Here is a 23,082-nt window from a genome sequence, read left to right on the forward strand (position 1 = left end):
TCAATACAGCTTAATTAGGTAAACCACATGCAACATTATTTTTCAGTCATTCCGAGCTCTCGGTTTGACTCTCGAGCCACTCCATTACATCCAGCCATCTCTCGGGATCCAACTGCATGGGATCGAAGGTGGAATCTTCTTCAGGTTTCATTGCAGCACCTTGAAGTTCAACGTTTGTTTTCAGTTTCCTATCATCGTGGATCTTCTGATGCCTGTTCAGTTTTGATGACTGTGCAAATGCCTTTCCACACACAGAGCATGGGAATGGCTTCTCGCCCGTGTGTGTTTTCTTATGGTCTTGAATAATTAATGACCATGCAAAAGCCTTCCCACACACAGAACATGGGAATGGCTTCTCGCCCGTGTGTGTTTTCTGATGGTCTTGAAAAATTGATGACCGTGCAAATGCCTTCCCACACACAGAAAACTGAAATGGCTTCTCGCCCGTGTGTGTTTTCTGATGAGCTTGAAGAGTTGAAGAATGTGCAAATGCCTTCCCACACACAGTACACAGGAATGGCTTCTTGCCCCTGAATGCGTGGGGCTGTGGAGAGTGTTTCTGCGCCATGTGAGCGTCGTAACAGTAGCTGTGTAATGGAGTCAAAAATATGCTCTCGGCCGCAAGTATGTTTAGCGTTGAGTTTTGATTTTGTTAACTGCTAATACAAGAATGACACTCGCGTCGAATACAAGAAAATCACGCCAATTTGACGACGAACATGTTTAAAGATTATCCATGAAAATAGATTCACGGTGTATCGATGTCAGGAACCCGTCTGAAGATGTCCACACTAACTCTCCCGAAGCAAAGTCGCCTGTCTGTCGCCACGCAATTGTGCTCGCCAGGCTGCGTTGTCTCGTGGTAGAAGGGCGATCAGCAGAACGACGAGTCGAGCGTCCAGCCTAATCAAGTTTTCTCTCGAAATGGCATTGAGCTCTGCTTCTGAGCCGCCTTATAACTCCCCCCTAGAATCCAATCCTTTGTCTTTAAGGATATTAGCATTCGATTGTTAATTTTGAATGTACAATCCGTACGTCTATTAACATACCGAAAGGTAATGTGCCCATTGTGCTTCATGCCTGAATATGTAAGAGCATCTCAGTGTGTAATTGCGCACTTATTTTGAATAAATGGGATTAGTGCTGGAAAAACACGTTCCCCATGTCCTCGATTTAAAGTGAATGCAGTCCCGTGGAGTTGCCCACACCTGCCGAGCTTCAGGAGTGAGCACGTACAGAAGCATTGTGACCACACTTGCAACGCAATCACTTTAACATCAGTAACCAAAATCCGATCTGGTACATGGCCTCCGCTTGGTCTGGTCTGTATCCATCATCACGCCGGAGACAAACAGCGAGTCATGGTTCGGCCAGCCACCACCTCATTTGCCGCAGCGACTTTAATAGCTGCTCTCAAACAACACTGTCACCAATAGTGGTTTATGGGTTAGGGTGTTAAGCGGACAATCAGTCGTTTTGGTCAAGGCGTATGGGATAATAGACACCTCTGTTATCCCATAAACACAATACACGGCAGCGGGAAGGCTGCCTTGTTGGGGAGATGTAGTTTGTTTAAGGAGCTGTGACTGGAGGTAGGCGATGTGACTGGGTGATCACACGGATTCCGAAACATAGCAGAGACGATACGATCCACTGCGCTCCATCTCCCTACATGGACAACGACATTGTGGTGCCGCAGCAGCGGAGCCCTCCTGCCGACTCCATGGCCTCGACGCCGCCACCTCCGAGCGACGGGGCCGACGCTGCTCTTCCCTCACCACCCCCCACATGAACACACACACACACCCCCACATAGAGCCCCGAGGGAAGGTCACCTGGCCGACAGGTTTTCCCCCAGAAGCCCTCACATGGGACCAAACTTTACGGTTTCCTGCGACCAGGGAATTGGGCGACCTCCCCCGAGGCTAACGTGCACCGCGGCGCCGTGATTTGGGTTGTAATCATGTGGCCACGACGGGGCTGCTGAGCCAACGCGGATAGAAAACACCCACAACACACACGGGTCAGCAGGCAGGTAGGGGGGGGTACGGAGTCACGAACGGCGGGAAAAACAGGGCCGGTCCTCTGATTGGTGGGACAGATGCGCTTGTTTAGAGGGTGAAAAGCGGACGTCTCAGAGGGCACCGGTCCGGGTAGAGTGGCGGGAAATCCGAGCCACCTGATTGGACGGGAGGCCAGCAGATCAGCGCTCATTTATCTTTGATGTAGAGTACAATAAAAAGGGTAGAGAAGGTAGGGAGAGTTAGTTCGTGTTCTACTCAAGCCAGCACTTGGGGCGGTCGACTTCCCATCCACTCGAACGTCCGTGTGACGAGTCGAAGTGCAGCGAGGATCCGACCCAGCAGCTCCGTACGAGTCGAACCGTGAGTTCCCGAGAGTAAGATATCGAGGCCATTGGGAGATTGTCTTAGGAGAGTGATTTGAAAGAGGCGATACAGATCGGGTCTTAGACTATCGGGAGATAGGTTAGACCTGCACTACTGACTCAAACTGACTCCGGTAATTTAGCCTCGGACTCGCTGAGAATAAACTGCTGGGGATCAATAAACCTTGTCGTGTGGTTTCTGCGAGGGTGGAATGGATGCATGTTGGTGTGCGTCGTATGTTTGTGCGTGACGGTGTATTTACTCACGTGTTTGCGCTTGCCCATGCGTGTAGCTCGTGGTTAGCGTGTGCATGTGGTGAGCGGCGGCAGACTCGTACCGGGGCACGTGAGATTACTCATACGCCCTTTCGTTTAATGTGTGCGTGAGGCTAACGGGCGGCGTACATGCGAGATTATTCGTGCGACCTTTTGTTTAGCTTGTGGTGGGGTGAACGGGCGGCGTGCCTGTGAGTTTGTTCATACAGCCCTTTAAATAAATCTCCGAGACAACCCCCCAATCGGCGAGTGACGTCCCTGCCCTCTGACCCCTGACCCCGAGTCCCGCGCGCGCGATTGGGGCGTGGCACGGAAGAGGAGCGACGTCGGATTTCGAGTGAGTGGGTGTGAGTGTGCGCGGAGATTGTGTGAATTGATCCTAGGTGGCTAAGCGCCAGCCACGAATCATGCCCCGAGGGGCCGCAGCGAAGGGGGGGGGGGGGGAGTCGGTGAGCAGTAACCCTCCCCAGGACACGGAAGAGGGGAGCAGTGGATCCCACGTGAGCGAGGAGCCGGGGGTCAGCCTTCCCAGCAACTGGACCCTGGTTATTAAGCTGCGCGAGCGTACTGGCAGGCTATTATTTATTTATTTTATAGGTAATTGGATTTGTATTGCAGCAAATTACTACAACAGATGAGGCGAGGTACACTGCCGTCATTGTCTTTTTTTAAATAAACATCCTCACTTTTGTTTTCTTTCACTGTAAAAACAAAGGACAAGTATGGCCACCCATCATCATCGCTCCGTTGTGTCATTGCTTCAGTGTTGTTTGAGGGTGTTTTGACCCCCTCTTCCAAGCTGGCCAAACACCTCGACGGAGGTGGAGGTGCCCACACTGTGCCGCACCACACGCGGCCTGCTGATGGACCAGCTCTGGGCGCACCCACGTGGTGGACACGTGGTGGACACGGGGTGGACACAGGGTGGACACAGGGCGAGACATGTGGGGTATTGAAAACAAAAACTAATACTTATTTGATGTCAGCAGGTAAGGGCCACCGAGCTACAGAGGTCCGCGCTCGCCGCGCCGCTCAATAAATAATCGAAACGAGAAAATATACAGTGACGAATCACGAGGAGAAAGAAAACAGCGTTGGCTTTTTTGCAATCGACATGCAGACTCCTCACTCTCCCATCATGCTGAGATCTCGGTGGCTACTTTGTCCCAGGCTTGGGAGCCGATTGCAGAGCTCACTCTTGCAGGAATCCGCCTAGCCCCGACCCCCCGCGTCGGTAATCACGCAGGGTGGCGGTGGGTGGGGTGGTGAGTGGGGTGGGGGGGAGTTGAGGGCAACTGCCAGGTGCGGAACGACAGCCATCTCCATCAGGCAGTGACATCCGCTGACACTTTTGTCCGGACATGATTGTTGGCCAGGGGCGAGGCTCGTGGGGGGCAACGTCCGACAATCGACCTGGCGAGCGATCGAGCGGGCGGAAGAGTCGGGGCCAGCTTCCCAGCGAGCCGCCGTCACTTGCACGTGTACTCCTCTGCCCTCTCGCTGCACGTGCCGCAGAGCACATGGCAGCACCAGTGGAACTTGCAGTTGCAATTCCACGAGCGCGTGTACTCGCGCGTGTTGTACCCGCGGCCGCAGCAGCGCAGATCGCAGCCGTCGGCGTTCGGCGACGTGCGGTTGCACAGGCGGCCGCGCGTGCCCAAGCTGCCCTTCAGCAGGTTCTCCTCGCAGTAGTTGGGCGAGCGCTCGGTGAACACGAGCTCCGTGTCGAGAGGCTTACGGTGGGCGCGCGAGCGTTTCAACTTGAGGAAGAGGGGGTAGCGGTAGCGGCCGCCGTGCACCGGCTCCACGTGGACCGCCTCGTCGTACTTGTCCTTGAGCGCGGAGCCCACCTCGCGGAACTTGGGCAGCGTGGTCCAGCACGTCTTGGTGGTGCACGAACCCGACACGCCGTGGCACTTGCACACCGGCTTCATCTTCTCCTCCAGGACCTGGCGCCGAGTGGGGGAGAGAGAGACAGAGGGCGGGAGAGCATCGGGGAGGTAGGTGGGGACAAGTGGACAGAGAGAGACAGAGAGAGGTGAGCGGTGAAGGCATCGCTAACGGCGGCGTCGCTCGTACGAGTGAAGGAGAGGAGGTCAAATGTTTTTGTGTTTCTTACAAAACCGCTGTTGGCGTTGATCCTCTCCGATCCGCTTTGTGCCAGCTAAATGCTGCGGAAGAAATAGGCATTGTGCCGGAAAAATGACGAGAAGAGGTAGGAGAATGGGGGGGGAGAGGCGAGTAGAGTGGGGAGGGAAGGGGTGGGGTGGCGGGTGGAGAGGTCAAGCGAGGGAGTGTGGGTAAGAAGGTTCTGGACGCCTGGGGGGGGGGGGGTAGAAATGGAGACGGGTCATATTTTGCTTTTCACCCCCAAGACATTTCAGCACCTGCGTTGGATTGGATCTGGAGAAGTGCTCGGTTTGGGGAAATCGCCTGCAGAAAAAAAGAGCCCCACAGGCGTCATTATAATTCCCTGCATGCCACGCGATCGCCTTCATTCAGATATGGGCCTGCAGGTGTGATAAGGGGGAGAGGAGACTCCTATCGAGAGCGGTCAAGGAGCATCGGGGCAAACGAGCTGCAAGGCAGAAAAGTGTCGTTGTCTCAAGAGGAGGTGGGTGGGTGGCCACCTCCATCCCCGTGGCCGTGCAGGCAAGATGAAAGCACTGTGTGAGCTCCTGTTCGGCTTCGCTGACCTAGAGGACCTTGGAGGAAGGAGGTCCTCAATGGAAATGGAGCCACCAATGTCAGGTGCAAGGAACAGGTAAAGGTGCAGCACTGCAAACCTGCTTTGTCGCACCACCGCTGTCAGAAGGCCATCCAATCGAGGGAGCCCTCAAGAGCCCTCACCTATAGAGGGCATGTTGCTCTGCTCTCCCACAGTGGCCAGACGTCTTGGATAACCCCCACACTTCACCCCACCGCACGTGGCGTGCCAGTCGCCTAACTGCGGCATTGCTCATAGTTCATAGTTCATTTATTAGGTATAGCCCTGTGAGCCATTCGGCTCTTGAATCGGGTGCAACCGCAACAAACAAAAAACATGAACAAGAAAACATCTTAAAGTGATTATGTGACTGTGCAAACAGAAAATACAGGAAAAAAATATAAAAATATTCCTGAAATAGCACCGTACACCAACGCTGTGTGCAAAAATCCCAGTGGGATGCAAGTCAAATAACAACAACAACCACGAGACAACTAAGCTCATTTTACTGCCGCAATTAGAACGTCATGCCGCGCCCGGAGGACCCAAGCGAAGACTTCTGATTTGCTGACCCGTTATACCACCGCCGCGTGTCCCCTATGGTATGCGTTCACGAGTAAATGAAGTCATTGCGCGCCGATGATTGACGTCAAACCTTTCCGATTCAAATGGAGAGTGAGATCTGTAAACGAAGGGCACGCGTGTCGTCGTCATCTGCGGAGACAGCTGATTGAAAGGCGTCGTGGGAAGACGAAGAGCAAGGTGGGGCACCCACGCGCACCCATGCATGCCTTCGCGCGCGCACCCACGCACCTTGCGCCCGGCGGCGTTGTTGTGCAGGTTCATGAGCGTGCGCGCATTCTGCTTGACCTCGCGCGCGTCCACGAAGAGGCGAGAGAACTCGAGGCCGTAGCTAAGGTCGGCCGAGCAGCCATCCCAGTGCCAGCCCCCTTGCGCGTTGTAGAAGCCCCCCTGCTTGGCGCGGTCGCAGCCGCACTCGCTCCAGTTGCCCTGGCTGCACGCCGCCGTGATGGCGTACACCACGGCGGCCGAGATCACCGCGTGCATGAAGGCCGCTTCTCGGCTACCTGCTCATGTCAGGGAGCACAGGCACGAGGGGGGGGTTGTTGGGAGGGGGGCGGTGTGAGCAGCAGGGTGGTGGAGCAGGGACACGTGGGAGGTGGGGGGGGGGAGACGCGGGGTCGAAATTATGGGCAGATGGGATTTGTATGGGAGGCACACACACAGACACACACACAAAGCCACCCGGCGCTCCGCTCGTTGTTGTGAGCGTCGCTCCTCCACCCTCCGTTGTTGATGGAGGGCGACTGCCTCCAACTGCCCAGTAGCATTCTTCACGAGCCTCCTCCACAGAGGCCGATCTTGACACCGCTGGTACCAGTCATCGGCATGTCCACTCAGCTCCACGTCCTCCTGTACCACATCACTCCATCTCTTCTCTAGCCCGTGCCGCGCCCGTTTAGCCCCCTCGATCCGGCCGAACAAAAGCTGTTTCGGCATGCGGGCTACATGACCCAGCCAACGCAGCCTTGCCTGCCGGAGGTGCTCACCGATGGGACCTTGCCCAGATCTTTCAAAGATTTGTGAGCACCTCACAGAATCCAGCCTGGTTAAACCCAGGATGGATCGTAGGCAGGCTAGCCTAAATGTTTCTAACCGGCGAAGATGTTCCATTAGGGGGGTCCACGTTTCGCAAGCGTAGAGATGGGAGGGAATGACCGTGGCTGAGAAAACCTGAAGCTTAGTGCGGAGCGACAGACCAGGTAGCTTCCACACAGCGTTATAACCGATGAAAAGATATTGCCGCTCGACTGATTCGGAGTGAGACCTCTGCTGTTAAACTGGAGCCGGTCATATGCACACTGCCCAGGTATGGGAAACTCTCCACTCTCTCCACAACTGCCCCATCACCGGTTGGGAGTTGTGGGGTGGAGTGTTCGATGGTACAAAATACCCAGGCAGGTGCTTAGTTTTGGTGGGGCTGATGGTAAGACCCCATCTCTTAGTGGCACGCTCCAGTCTCAGCAGCAGCGTCTCCAACTCCTCCTCTAAACGAGCAGCTATTACCAAATCATCGACATACATAACGTGGTTGAGCAATATGGAGCCATCCCTTGACCGCACTCGGGCATCGATCAGCCTCCCATTATATCTGTACCAAATGGAGATTCCCCCGGTACAGCTATTGAAGGCTTCATGAACAACGTGGTCAAAATAGATGTAAAATAATGTGAAGCCAGAGGACATCCCTGCCGTACCCCAGGGTGTACAGGGAATGGCTCTGACTCCTGGCCACGTAGTTTCACCCGGGCCTGCTCACCATCATGAAGGTCCTTAATGATCATGAGCAGAGGGTCAGGGACGCCAAAAACACGAACAACCCAGAGCCCAGGCCTACTGATGGTATCATAGGCCTTGACCAGGTCAATAAAGCAGAGATGTAGGTCTTGTTGGAATTCCCTAAACCTCTGCTGTAGCAGATGGACAGAAAATATGGCATCTGTGCAGGACCGCCCTTTCCTGAAACCTCTCCTCAGCATGCCTGGCAAGGCGATGTTGATTAATCCTTGCCAGGACCTTTCCCGGCACACTGAGGAGTGAGATGCCCCTGTAGTTATTACAGTCTGTGCGGTCCCCCTTCTTAAAGAAGGGGACCACCAGGGCATCCTTCCAATCCTGCGGAACCCGTCCAGTGGTTCAGACTGTTGTCATGATGTCATATAGGGCAGTCTGTGCACAAACGCCACCCTCCCTCAGCATTTCACTTGGGAGATCATCTCTGCCCGGTGCCTTCCTGGTCTCAGACTCCGGATCGCCTTCAGATGGCACCTCAGCCAGCCACTCAAAGGGGGTGACTTCTTCCAATATTTGAGGCACCGCAGCCTCAGCAAGGTCATCCCCACTTTCTGCCACGATGTTTTCCTGGCTGAGGGATTTGCCTTCCCGCAGGACCTCACAGAAATGCTCAGCAAATCTGCAAACCTGTTCCTGGGGGTCGGAGATTGGATCACCGTTTTTCCTCTAATGATGTTAATAGGTGTGGCGCTGCAGGTTACTTTTTTGATGGAGTTAAATAGAGATTTGTGATTGTGGGCTACTGAGGCAGACTCCATCTCCTCAGCAACCTGCGACCACCACCCATCCTTGCAGCGCCTCACGGCTCTCTGAACCTCCGAGCGAAGGCTGCGGTAAGCCTCCTCATTCTCTGACGTGGGATTCTGTAGCCGATGACAGTGGGCCTGTCGCTTTTTCTCAACTATCCTGAACGCCTCTTCTGTCAGCCAGGGTCTCTGGGGAGGTCTGGACCGCCTACTCAAAGCAGCCAATGCAGCTGCATGAGTCACAGTCCTAAACCTCATCCATTTACCCTCGACATCAGGAGGAGTGGGGGACAATGCCAACCCCAGCCGCAAGCGATGATGAAATTCTCGCTTGCAACTTTCATCAGATAACTGAGACCAGGCCACTTTAGATTGGAATGGGGTCCTGGGTGTACACCCACCATCGGAGTTGAAGAATGGCAGGCGCATCTCACAGATGACAAGTCGATGGTCAGAGGGCAGATGAGCTCCACGGTAGGTCCTGGTGTCAAGGACATGGGCTCGCATCCACTGGTCCGTCACTATGTAGTCCAGCAGATGTGCTTGCTTTGACCCGGCATGCATCCATGATGTTGTGTGGATGCGCCGATGCTGGAACAGCGTGTTGGTAATTACAAGCCCATGGGCTGCACAAAAATCTAGCAGCCTCCTACCGTTGTTTTTGAGCTGATCTGGCCCATGCCCTCCAATCACTCCAGACCAGGTGCCAGCATCATGACCAACTCGGGCATTGAAGTCACCCAACAAGATGACTATCCCGAGGGGCCACTTTAGCCAGCACCTGTGACAGATCATAGAAGGCATCTGACTCATCGGCTTTGCCTGCATCCCTCCACGGATGTTCGTCTTCGGTGGGGGAATAAGTAACCACGACCACCACTCCTCGCCACGCTCCCACACCCTCTTCATTCTTTTGTTCAAAAGAAGAGCCACTCTCTGTTGTTTGGCAGTCTGCTGCCCCGAGTAAAGGACTGTCCACCCCTCATGGTGGCAGGAGCCAGAACCGGTCCACCGGACCTCCTGAATGCTACAGAGATCCAGGCGGTACCGGTCGAATAGAGGAGTGGCAGCCTCTCCTCGCAGTGAGCGTTCGAACATTCCACGTGGCCACACGAAGTGGCTTTTCATTGTTTCTGGAGGAGCCCCGAGGGTAGAGATTCAATCTCCTGGCTCCGCCAATTGGGGTTTGGCCAAGAGACGTCATAGACGCCTGTCCCCCATGGGGCTTCCGGCACAAGCTTATTAGTTACATTTATAATTCGTGGTTTTGAGCTAAATTTTTGAAGGTGGAGGGTTACCAGCCCCTCGCACCCGTCCAGAGACCCTGTTTAGCCCCTGTGGTGGTCACAGACGCCATGAGGGGAGGGATGTTGTATATGCTGGGTCTTGAAATTTTAGTGAAAATAATAATAATTAAAGGAAATGTGGAAATATGCGTAACTGTCCGAAGTTATGTTAATTGATGTAATTATGCACTAAATTGTGCACATAATTAAATTGTATTAATGTATGCGAATGTGCAGTGTGTTCTTTTATGGAGATGGAGATGATAAAGTAGAGGCAACACAGTGTGTTTATTTATATATCGGTCTTCAGTCTTCAGCTGCAACTGCCTCTAACCTCTCCATAGGCCCTCCTTATATACAGTTTATATCCGAGGAGCGGGGCTCTGTGGGATCGTAGAACACCCCACAGCCCCACCCGTTGGGAGGGGTCTGCGGGGGATCATAGAATACCCTGCAGCCCCCTCACCCCCCAGGCTAGGAATCATAACGGTTTCTCCCGCCATTTTAGTTGTACCGCCCCTGATGGGCACTGTCCGCCATTGCAGATATTTGCAGCCCATTTACGGCGCTACATCACCCCCCCCCCCCCCCAACGTAGCATTCAGCCGTCTCAGCTGTCAAATACAATGACAATAATTAAACAAAACTTGTACAACAATTGCGAGTGCGTGTGCCTGGGCATGAGGCGATCCGTGTGGCCGTAGCAGTTTTCCGTGGCGCCGTTACTGCGGAGGGGTAAGCACACGGCTATACTGAAAGTTAGGCTTGGCAACCGCACGACTCGGCTCATCGGACAATTCACGTTCTCGGCCCCTTTGTGTAGTTTGAGTATCAAGAAATGGTAAAAAGGGTTTTAAGCGCGACGGGTGCACAAACCAGCATCGTTTACTATGGCGGACTTTTACACATTGTGGCCGAACGACCTTCACAACATCTACGGGCCCCCTCCAAGGTTTTAAAAGTTTGGGTGACGTTGACAATGGTACTTGAGGACAGTGAATCCATGCCCTGTCACCCTCGGACCATGTATGCGAGGAAACTTTGAGATTCCGCAGGCGCTCATTGGCCAATTGACGGGCCTCCGAATTATGCTTTGCCGCCACTCTTGCTTCCATAAACTTGCGGATATTTAACCGAATGTGCTCGGAAAGTTTGAATTTAGGGAACTCTGAGCGACGCGTAATTGAATATCCACCGGGGGGTTTGCCTCCCTGCCATACATTAAATAGAATGGCATGAGGAGCCAATCGATAGGTGGCCAGAACCCCGGGGATATGAAGATCCCAATCAATCTGTGAGTCGGATACTTGGTGGCTCAGCATGGCAGTGAGAGTCCTATTAAATCGCTCCACCATGCCATCCATTTAAGGGTGATAAGGGGAGGTGCGTACCTGGTGTGTGCCCAACAAGTCGCAGACCTCACCCAGCAGTTTGGACGAAAAATTATTTCCCTGATCGGTCAGCAGCCGCTCTGGAGCACCCTTATCCAGGACATAGCCGTGGAGGAAGGCCTCTGTGATGGCTGCCGCCGACTGGTTGGGTAGTGGCCAAGCCATAGGCCAGCGGGTAAAATATTCAACCCCAACCAGGAGGTACTTGTTACCCCTAGGAGTAACAGAGAAAGGCCCCAAAATGTCGAGCGCAACTAGTTTGTTCACTCTGGATACCTTAATAGGTTGCAATGGAGGACACGACGGATTAGAGGCAGGCTTTCGTCGCGCGCATTGGGGACATACCTGATTTACAAGGATTTTAATGGGCATTTTTGCCAAAAAATCAGTACCAAGCAGGCAAGGCACCGCGAGTGTGGATGAAACAAGCACCGGACCCTCTAATTTGATATCGCCAATTTGAATTTGTATGTTGATAATACCCATTATTCCCAACAATCCTCCATTAGCGGCGAAGCATGGGACGTCAACTGGCCGCAAGGAACGACAGGACTGGGGAAGTATATTGAAAATTAGGTCTGAAAAAATAGTTGCTGACTCGCCCGTGTCGACTAGCACAAGGACCTCCACCCTCTCAATGAATCCAATTATCGAGGAGGATCCTGCTGCCGCAGCGACTACTCTATGGGCTAACTGGGACCACTGACTCGGTCCCAGCGCTCGATCTTTACTCCCATTTATTAGCTCTCCCCCGTCCGTCGCACGCCCAACCCACGGAATGTGATGGATTGCATGTGTGTCGAGTGGGGGCCGAGAGCTTGAGGTGCCGCTACTTGCCTGAGTCTGTCACGGGTTTGATGGTTGTCGCTGGTCCTGATCCCGAGATCCTGCGTTGCCGCGACGTGGAGCCAGGCAGCCGGAGGAGACGTGGCCCCACAGGCCGCAGTTGTAACAGATCACCGATGAGCCGTCCAAGGGCGTGATCCCCCGTTCCGGGCGGCGCATATCATCGCGTGGTCTGCTGCTGCTGCTTGATCGCCATCCGCTCGTTGAGGCAGACGCAAAGGCCCGCGCAGGCTGCTGGTCATCCTCAGAGTCGCCGTTGTTGGTGGCATCGACACAGGCTGCGATGGTTTCGTCCCACTGCAGGAGGTGTGCGTGAATACTTCGTGCAGCTCGCAGGGAGGAGAAGTCGTCATCGTCAGCCGCTAGGAGGATGACACGAAACTCACGAGCGAGGCGCAGCAGCTTCTGCAGGACGAGGGAGTCGATGCCTTCCTGGTCCAGGCGCGGGTATGCGGCTCGCGCCAGGGCCAGCAGCGCGCTGCGGTAGGCAAGGGCCAACTCCGAGGCGGTCCGTGTTCGAATGTCAAAATGGTGACGGGTGTCGGACGGCGGACCATTAATGGCCTGCATGTTGCGAAAAGCACCTTGCAATGTGGAGCGAACCCGCAACGGCAGCGTAATGAATGAAGCCAAGGCGTCGTCGTCAAGCAAGGTCGGGAGGGCACGGAGCGCCTCTGCCTCCGACCACCCGGTCAACTCCCTGTGGGAGTCGAACCGACGCTGGAAAGCAGCCCAATCTCCACCGGCTGCTGAAAACTATTTTAGCGCCGGCAGGCGTTGCTGTACGGGATGCAGCCGGTCGGCAGGGAACTCCTCGGCCCTCGCTGCTGATGACGTTGCCCCCAAGATGGAGGCCGCGGGTAGTGCTCGCACTTGTGATGACGAGGTTATTGCAGATTAGTCGCCGCCCGGCCCGGACGTGACGTCAGGTCCGTGGTGCACCGCGGCACCGGCGGAAGCGGAAACGGCGATGGCGGCGGCCTCGGTTTTGATGGCGGGAACCGGCTGCGCGCCTGAGGGGGCCGCACCCTCCATTCCCAGCGCCACATCCTCGTGATGGATGTCGCCGAGGATGGTCGCGGCGGAGTTGAGCAGCTCTGTAAGGCAGAAATGCGCCTCTTGGAGCGAGCGGCGAACAGGAGGTAAGGCGGCGAGCGGCAGCACGTGCAGCTGCATAGCCGGCAGCGGCTCGTCACCCGCGGCCGGGGTCGCCATGACCCCGGTGTCCGGCGCGATATCGTCGCCGTCCGGGCCCAGAGCACGGCGTCTCCTTCTAAGTCTCCATGACCACTTCTGACACCAAATGTAGCGTGTTCTTTTATGGAGACGGAGACGATAAAGTAGAGGCAACACGGTGTGTTTATTTATATTGTTATAATAACTCTCTTACGCCCCCTAGCTAGGAAGGTACAGCCTTCGGGCTATTGTGGCTTAACACTGCCCCCTGCTGGCTTCCCACCTTCCGGCTATCCATGACCTCGGGGAAGCTATTCTGACCGACCCTGGTATGGTACTCGTCCGACCACTGGTCCAAGCTCGACCCGGCCCTTAGAAGGGCAGCGGGCTCGAGGGTCCAGGGTCCTGGTCTAGCTGCCTTCAGTCTTCGGTCTTCAGTCTTCAGCTGCAACTGCCTCTAACCTCTCCATAGGCCCTCCTTATATACAGTTTATATCCGAGGGGCGGGGCTCTGTGGGATCGTAGAACACCCCACAGCCCCCACCCGTTGGGAGGGGTCTGCGGGGGATCGTAGAATACCCCGCAGCCCCCTCACCCCCCAGGCTAGGAATCATAACGGTTTCTCCCACCATTTTAGTTGTACCGCCCCTGATGGGCACTGTCCGCCATTGCGGATATTTGCAGCCCATTTACGGCGCTACATCTGTGTGCGATTATGCTAATGCAAGCCCTTATGATTATTAGGCCCCGCCTCGCTGACGAGGGTAGTATTATCAATCGGGATCACACAATTAATTGTATGAGGTTATGCAGGTGTGCTGTAAGTATGCTAGATTAAACTTTGCTTCTTCGTCTAGGGTCGAATTATCAATCGGTATAATACAATTATTCTCGCTTTAACATTTACGGATTATGTATTAGTGTGTTCATGTCAGGCCTCCAAATTCAAATCTCACCGCAGGAAACAGTTAAGATTATTATGCATGAACTTAGGAAGGCACCACTCAGACACTTCTGGGTTAAGCAATTTTAATTTCTAAACAAAAACATAACACTCTAATATGCGAACTATTATGCTTGGAATTGTCAACACAGTACTCCTGGAGATGTTCTCCTCATCGATCCATACATTTAACCCTCATTGATCACGTTGTTAACCTGGGTAACAGAATAATTGATTAATTCCTTAGAGTAACGCGAGCATATACAGTGATAGGAAAAAGTCCTTAAAAATTAATGCAACGATGTTCATACGAAGGGCAATAAAGAAACATGTCCCGAAGGCAAAAGTATACGACAATGAATTCATAGGGAAGATAATGTAGTTACGAAATGTCTTGGGACAATGGTGTGCAACAGTGTGCCTGCTTCAGCAAATGCTTATCAATTGGCTGAGGCTTCAATTAATTTGTGGGCAAGATTCTGTGATCAAAAGAACGATTTCAACACAATATTCTCCCTGTGAGTGTGTAGACGCGTAACGTAGGTTTCTAAACGTTTAGTTTCATTAATTAATTCATTGGTAATAGTTATGCAATTAAAAAGAAAGAGAAAAAAATAACGACTAAAATACTTCTAAATGTCTCTATCCACATAACTCAATGGGACGCAATGTTCTTCGTTATCAGCTAATAGTTGATGCATTTATCATGAGTCTTCTTGTATGTGTTGATGTGTAAGTGTTGTAGATCTTCTTGTGTTAAGCAAACGCCGAGGTTGGGCATCCCTTGTATCAAAAATGTGTTTGTCCCCTGCGGAGCGGTGAGGGTGTGAGGGTGGGCGTGTCTTACAACGGCTTCGTTGCTTTTTCTTGTTCGGGGAGTCGGCTTAGCTGCCCGTCTGCTGGCAGATACAGGCTCTTTCCACTGCTGGAGGAGCTGCGTCGGCACGTTGCTTGTCCTTGAAGATGCTCGATCACGCTCGCCGCTGGTCCGCTGACAGCAGCAGGCTCCTTCCACTGCTGGAGGAGCTGCGTTGCACGCACTCCCTCCTGCCCCGTGCTGCTTGTCGATGCCCGATTGCGTGTGCAGTTCGTTCGCTGGTGGCAGACACCCTTGCCCATTATTCTTCTGTCAGCTCTAAACTCGTACTCGGTGACACATCGCTACTCGGCAAGTCTCTCCATCCCTGGTTGATTGCAGAGTCTCACCCCGGAGCTTGCCGCTCGCCGCCCTCTCCTGTCGCTCGCCGAGCTGTCCCTTATCGAGCTTAAATGCCGAGCTTAAATGTGAAATTCTCTCTCCTCTCTCCGTGTCTCTTGCGAGAGAGAAAAAAAACAGATGCCCTGTGTCACCGTCCTCCTCCCGTGGCAGCAGCGGCCTGGCTGCCCCCCCCCCCATTTTTGACCTTCGACCTTTGACTGTTTTACCATCACATTTTGTTTGTTTGCATTCCCAACCCCTCTCTCCGTGGTTTCTCCTATTAGGGAGGGGAGGCACTCTCCCTTCATACGTATTTTATGGCTACCATGTGTTTGTGTCAAATTGTTGGAAGACAAAGGTGGCCAGGGATGCTCTGATTTCATGGAATATATTATCTGGTCTTGTGTGTTTGACCTATTTTCTTGTATCTATTTTGAGTCACCCTAGGTCGAATCTCTTGTGATTATTATTTGGTTTATGTTTAACCGAGATTTGTAATGTCATTAGATGTTCCTCCGGTATTTCAAGGGTTTTATTACTTTTTGCTCCCTGTCTGCATCCAGGGATCCGTGCTTTTTATTCTCGAGGTCAGAGATATAGCTTAGTTTGGACTTAAGTTTTCGTGATTGCAGGAACTCAATCTACGTGACTTGGTAAAGTCACGTAGATAGAAAGATACAATAAGAAATAATATAAGGAATACTGCAGTCTATAATGTCGACTTATTCTTATAGCCAAGCTTCAACTTTTTCTATACAAAAAAATATATCAGTTATAATGTCCGTTTGCCCTGTTTGTGAACTGTCCTTTGGCAATCTGGAGATTTTGCAGATAGTCGTTTACCTCCCTTTGCCACGGAGTTTATTATTTAATGGCCTTTTACGACCTCCAGATGTTTGGTGCTTGTGGGAGGTAGCGGGTTTGAGGGTGTTATATTTATTTATCGATTATTATTATTGTTATTATTTTTAAAAATGGCAGAATTATTTTTAATATTAATTTCAATCAGAAATTGGGCCTCCCCCCACAGCACTGTCCACGACAGAGTTGCCCGTCCGGCACTGCGAGGAGGTAGGGGGTTGTTTTGCCGGACACACACACAGACACAAAGACAAATATCCCCCTATATAGCCTTAACAGACTGTAGGGGCAAGTGCTGTTAGTGAGCACCTATGAAGACACACACAGACACACACAGACACACACAGACACACACACACCAACACACACACAGACACACAACAACCGCCATTCGCCACTAAGTGGCGGTGACGTCACCATGATGTTTGCCAGGCCATGTGCACCTTGAGGCCACGTGAAGTGTCGAACGCCCGCGGGCAGGAGGTAATGGGGCAGACCCAAGTCCCACGGGTCGACTGACTGAGATGACTGAGATGACTGGCTGATGCACCACCTGTGGCCCCTACTGTGCCAACCTGCTGTGCTTTAGAGTTCTGCTCGTTATTGTGAGCGTCGCTCCTCTGCCCTCCGTTGTTGTTGGAGGGCGACTGCCTCCAACTGCCCAGTAGCGTCCTTCACAAGCCTCCTCCACAGAGGCCGATCTTGACACCGCTCATACCGGTCATCGGCAAGTCCACTCAGCTCCACGTCCTCCTGTACCACATCACTCCATCTCTTCTCTAGCCCGTGCCGCGCCCGATTGGCCCCATCGATCTGGCCGAACAAAAGCTGTTTAGGCATGCGGTGGCTGGGTGAGCGGGCTACATGACCCAGCCAACGCAGCCTTGATTGCCGGAGTAGCTCACCGATGGGACCTTGTCCAGATCTTTCAAGGATTTGTGAGCTCCTCACACAATCCAGTCTGGTTAAACCCAGGATGGATCGTAGGCAGGCTAGCCTAAATGTTTCTAACCGGCGATGATGTTCCATTAGGGGGGTCCACGTTTCACAAGCGTAGAAAAGGGAGGGAATGACTGTGGCCGAGAAGACCTGAAGCCTAGTGCGGAGCGACAGACCAGGAGGCTTCCACACAGCGTTACGCAACCGATGAAAAAACATTGCCGCTCGACTGATTCGGAGTGAGACCTCTGCTGTTAAACTGGAGCCGGTTATAAGCACACTGCCCAGGTATGGGAAACTCTCCACTCTCTCCACAACTGCCCCATCACCAATTGGGAGTTGTGGGGTTGGAGTGTCGGATGGTACAAAATACCCAGGCAGGTGCTTAGTTTTGGTGGGGCTGATGGTAAGGGCCCACCTCTAAGTGGCATGCTCCAGTTTCAGCAGCAGCTTCTCCAACTCCTCCTCTGAATGAGCAGCAATTACCAAATCATCGGCATTTAGATTAAATAATGTGGGAGCCAGAGGACATCCCTGTCGTACCCCAGGGTGTACAGGGAATGGCTATGACTCCCGGCCACGTAGTTTTACCCGGGCCCGCTCACTGTCATGAAGGTCCTTAATGATCGTGAGCAGAGGGTCAGGGACTCCGAAAGCACGAAGAACAACCCAGAGCCCAGGCCTACTGATGGTATCATAGGCCTTGACCAGGTCAATAAAGCAGAGATGTAGGTCTTGTTGGAATTCCCTACACCTCTGCTGTAGCAGACAGACAGAAAATATGGCATCCGTGCAAGACCGTCCTTTCCTGAAACCACACTGGGGCTCCGCAAGCCTCTCCTCAGCGTGCCTGGCAAGGCGATGTTGAATAATCCTTGCCAGGACCTTTCCTGGCACACTGAGGAGTGAGATGCCCCTGTAGTTGTTACAGTATGTGCGGTCCCCCTTCTTAAAGAGGGGTACCACCAGGGCATCCTTCCAATCCTACGGAACCCATCCAGTGGTCCAGGCTGTTATGATGTCATGTCGGGCAGTCTGTGCACAAACGCCACCCTCCCTCAGCATTTCGCTTGAGAGATCATCTCTGCCCAGTGCCTTTCCTGGTCTCAGACTCTGGATCGCCTTCAGTACTTCCTCAACAGATGGCACCTTAGCATGCCACTCACAGGGAGTGACTTCTTATTCCAATATTTGAGGCACCGCAGCCTCAACAGGGTCATCCCCACTTTGTGCTATGTTTTCCTGGCTGAGGGATTTGCCTTCCCCCAGGACCTCACAGAAATGCTCAGCAAATCTGCAAACCTGTTCTTGGGGGTCGGAGATTGGATCGCCATTTTTTCCCCTAATGATGGTTATTGATGTGGCGCTGCAGGTTACTTTTTTGATGGAGTTAAATAGGGATTTGTGATCGTGGGCCACTGAGGGAGACTCCATCTCCTCAGCAACCCGCAACCACCACCCAGCACCTCACGGCTCTCCGAACTTCTGAGCTAAGGCTCCTCATTCTCTGATGTAGGATACTGTAGCCGATGAGAGTGGGCCTGTAGCTTTTTTTCAACTATCCTGAACACCTCCTCTGTCAACCAGGGTCTCTGGGGAGGCCTGGACCACGTACCCAAAGCAGCCATTGCAGCTGTATGAGTCACAGTCCTAATCCTCACCCATTTACCCTCGGCGTCAGGAGGAATGGGGGACGATACCAACCCCAGGCTCAAGCGATAATGAAATTCTCACTTGCATCTTTCATCAGCAAACTGAGACCAGGCCACCTTATGTTGGAATGGGGTCCAGAGTGTACACACACACCTCTGGAGTGGAAGAATGGCAGGCACATCTTACAGATCACAAGTCGATGGTCAGAGGGCAGATCAGCTCCACGGTAGGTCCTGGTGTCAAGGACATGGGCTCGCATCCGCTGATCTGTCACTATGTAGTCCAGCAGATGTTCTTGCTTGGACCCGGCATGCATCCATGATGTTGTGTGGATGCGCCGATGCCTGAACAGCCGGTGTGACTACCGCAGAGACGGATGAGGGTGAGATGCGGCTGCCTGGAGGACGGAGGCGGGCGGAGGGGAGAGTGACGAAGTGCTGGCATCGACCTCTACCGGGAGGAGGCGAGCAGAGGAGGATGCCTGGTGGCAGCGGGCAAGGAAAGGAGAGGTGCCACCGCGGAGGGAAGCAGTGTCAGCCAGCCTGGGAGGGAAGGCTGAGGAAACGCCGAACTCTGCTGGCCGGTAGGCGTAAGGTGCCCAAAACGATGCTGTGCATGCGAGTACTGGACCTGTGAGGGCAGGACGGCCCCAGGAGCGTGGAGGATGGTGGCGCAGAGGACCGGGGGTGAAATTCACCCCGATACACGCCAGGAGGCACAATTGTGTACGGGTGGCTTTCAAAGAGGACGTGCCGGAGGAGGTCACTATCGACCGACCGAGTTTCGTGCGCACTGTGATGATAGAAATACTATGAGTTGATCCTGCAGACCTGTTTTGTTTGATAGCCTTGCCGGGTGGCAGGGCTCTTGACGTTTGTTTCAGGGCACGAGTGAAGGCAGTGGAGGAGGGAGAGCGGTGTACGCGGTTCTTTTTTAAGAAATGTAGGAAGGCAGAGAATACTATCCGGGAACTGGTGAGCCCCTGGGCAGACTCACACCTGCACAGAGGAGATAGTGGAGGCAGCTAGGGATTACTTCAGGGAGTTTTACAGCAGCAGGTCGTCGGAGGCAGAAGCACGGACCTCCTTGCTGGGGGAAGTAGAAAAGGTCATCGAAGCTCTAGAGGAAATGAACAGGCAGATCCAGATGGCAGAATTAGATGAGGTGGTAGGAGGGTTACGTCGTCACAGAACAGCAGGAGAAGACGGGATACCGGCAGAATTCTATATTACCTTTTGGGATACCATCAAGTACGACATATTGCAGATGTACAGAGAAGTCTTAGAGGAAGGCCCAGTGCCAGATTCCATGAAAAGGGGGGTGTGATAACCCTTATAGATAAGGGGAAAGGGGAGTGCAGTGACCTTGGGAGCTGGCGCCCGATCACCCTGCTGAACTCTGATTATAAGATCCTGCCAAGACCATCGCAGCACGTTTGGGGAAGGTGGTGAGGGAGGTGGTCGGATCCAACCCGACCAGAAGTGTGCGGCTCCGGGCAGGCGGATGTCAGATAACCTTGTCCTGTTGAAGGAGGTTGTGGAAACCACGGTGGAGAGGGGCGGATCCTTGGGCTCCTCAGTTTGGACCAGGAGAAGTCCTTTGACAGTATCTCACATGATTGCTTGTTTGCGGTTCTGGGGCGAATGGGGGTGGGGAAACAATTGATCGGCTGGATAAGGCAACTCTACCATAAGCTCACGGGCAGCCTGCTGATAAATGGAGTCCTCTTTGAGGAGATACCAATTGGGTCAGGTGTGCGACAGAGGTGTCCTTATGTCACCGGTGTTATTCATATTGTGTATGGAGCTCTTTGCCCAGGCGGTCAGAGGAAATCAGTGGATTGTGTGGATTGTGTGTACATGCCGGGGTGTAGGGAGCAAGCAAAAATATCCCTGTACATGGACGATGTCGTCATTTCTCTGTGGTGATGACTCCCCAGTATGGGAGACCCTAGGACTCGCGGATAGATTATTTTTCGCCTCGGGATCTAAGGTAAATGCGAGGAACACTCTGATCTTCGGCGACCCCCAGGCTATTCGAGAGCCGTCCACCCGGTATAACAATGCTCGTAGAGGGGATAAAGATCCTAGGGGTCACCTTCTATCGGGGGGGGGGGGGGGGAGACTTTGAAGGTGCCGCAAGAAGCCGGGGGAAGACTTCAAGCAAATTAAGTTGCACAGGGAGCGCTCTTCTTGAACGATGTTGCGACGCTGCAAACTGGGAGGAGATTTCGAGGGCACAGTTCTTTACTCATTGGTTCTTTCGTTAAAGTCAATCTCGTGGACAGGCCTGCATGGAAGGACGGCCAGGACACGACACATGCACAGTATTGAGAGAGAGAGAGATACAGTATATATACATCTCATATGCATTCGCATGATGCCATTCTTGCATAAGGATATTACTTGGTTTTCACAAGGGCGTCTAATTAGACAGCCACACCTAAGCGCACTGATGGGTCTTGTGCGTGATTACCATAATTGTCGTAATGTTATTTTTTTTCTCTCTCCGAATTATTACACGAAATCTACTCACTTGTATTTGAAAGTAAAACGTTGGGGGATGCGTCCTATAATCCGGAGAATATTGGTCTTCTCGAAGACGCGTATGAATAATCTTCCGGAAGACGGTTCCACATAGCGATACGATACAAAACCAACCCAGAGGACAAGATACCATCAGCCCTTCAAAGATCGTGTGGATTTTTTCCTCCGGGTCCTCCGGTTTTTACCTCCACATTTAGAATCAACATTCACTTCCATTATTGAGGTTAACACATTCTTGCGGAGGGAGCTGGTAGGAACGATGGGTTGCTCAGTCAATGGCCAGGGTCAACGGCGGCGTGGTGTATTCCGCAAATATGCCCGACTGTGAGGGCGGGCACAAGCCGGCGTGAGTAGTTTTATAAGGGCACCACGGGGTGACCAGCCCCTCCCCACCCAGCCCCACCCCTCCCACCCCCTACCCAGCCCCACCCTCCCCACCCAGCCCCTCCCCACCCAGCCCCTCCCTACCCTCGCCTCTCCACCCAGCCACCACCCCTCCCACGTGGACAGACAGCCACAGACATACACAATGAATCCCCTGCCTCCTGTGAATTAATCCCGGTTGGGGTTCCAGTCCATATAAGGGCACCATGGGGTGACCAGCCCCTCTCCACCCAGCCCCACCCCACCCAGCCCCACCCCTCCCATCCCCCACCCAGCCCCACCCTCCCCACCCAGCCCCTCCCCACCCAGCCCCACCCCACCCCACCCAGGCCCACCCCTCCCACCCCCCACCCAGCCCCACCCTCCCCACACAGCCCCTCCCCACCCTCCCCTCCCCACCCAGCCCCACCCCTCCCACGTGGACAGACATCCACAGACATACACAATCCCCTGCCTACTGTGAATTAATCCCGGTTGGGCTTCTAGTCCACTACGTTTCCTACCAGAAACTTTGCAGCTATACATTTCCACACGATATGCCACTTAGTTGAGCTATCGTTTGTGGCCAGGTTGCTTCTGAAATAAAGAAGCTGATAGGTCAGCGGGATTTCCCTGATGAGATTTAACAAAAAAGTTTTGTTTTTTTTGCATATTTTTTCAAGTGATTTCCGTAATTTTCCAATACTTTGCACTCCAATCGTGTTTTAGTTTGCTACTCTTTGGGTCTTTCGGCTGTTGTAACGTTCTGACATTACCCCCCGACTGGACATCTGTGAGCAGGAGCTTTATAGCTCATCGGATTCCTCCGGTATGAAGGTTCTGATTCTGCATCGTCTTCTGGAAGACGGCTCTGTCCATTGTACAGCAATCTCCCTCGTAACAGACACGCCGCTTACATTGCATCGGTGGTACAATAAAACGAGCCCTCATTCGCCACTGAGTGGTGGTGACGTTGCCGCAGCGCCCGTGCCAGGCTAGGTGCATCGGTGGCTCCCGCATCTGCACACACACTCGCGAGACATCTACGTGCATACACACAATAACTATATCTGAAGTGAATCAAGGCTGTTTATGCCAAGTGGAACGTGTTTAACAATCATCAAGTGCATGCAGCATGCAACGACTTAATTTGGAAAGATCATATTGATAAACGTGTCGTGTTGCGACGAGGGGATGAAGCATGGCAAAATCCGTGATGTAAAGCGTTCGATTCTTCTGAATAATAATAATAACTTCAACTCGTATCAGCCAAGCATCCTGAGTGCACAACTACAAGAGAACAGCTGATTATTATACAAGGTGAGTTATGTTTTGTACAATTTAAAGTCGAATTGGGGCGGCATATCGTCAAGGGAGGGAGGGTCCACC

At 53.0% G+C, this 23,082-nt stretch overlaps 1 protein-coding gene across 1 annotated transcript in view; it reads right to left on the reverse strand.

The window, feature by feature from the left end:
- Positions 1-3,382: 3,382 nt before the first annotated feature.
- The window catches only part of LOC142915453 (protein Wnt-7b-like), a 33,256-nt gene continuing 13,556 nt past the window's right edge, over positions 3,383-23,082 (reverse strand). Inside the window, exons 3-4 of the mRNA XM_076061241.1 lie at positions 6,183-6,457; positions 3,383-4,611 (exon numbers count right to left, since the gene is read on the reverse strand). Of these exons, the coding sequence (XP_075917356.1) occupies positions 4,132-4,611; positions 6,183-6,457 (755 nt within the window). The 3' untranslated portion in view covers positions 3,383-4,131. The remainder of the gene's footprint in view (positions 4,612-6,182; positions 6,458-23,082) is intronic.

This window comes from Petromyzon marinus, unplaced genomic scaffold (assembly GCF_048934315.1).
Source record: "Petromyzon marinus isolate PM22_M1 ecotype Great Lakes invasive population unplaced genomic scaffold, UKy_Petmar_22M1.pri1.0 PM_G_Scaffold_311, whole genome shotgun sequence".
Taxonomy (NCBI): Eukaryota; Metazoa; Chordata; class Hyperoartia; order Petromyzontiformes; family Petromyzontidae; genus Petromyzon; species Petromyzon marinus.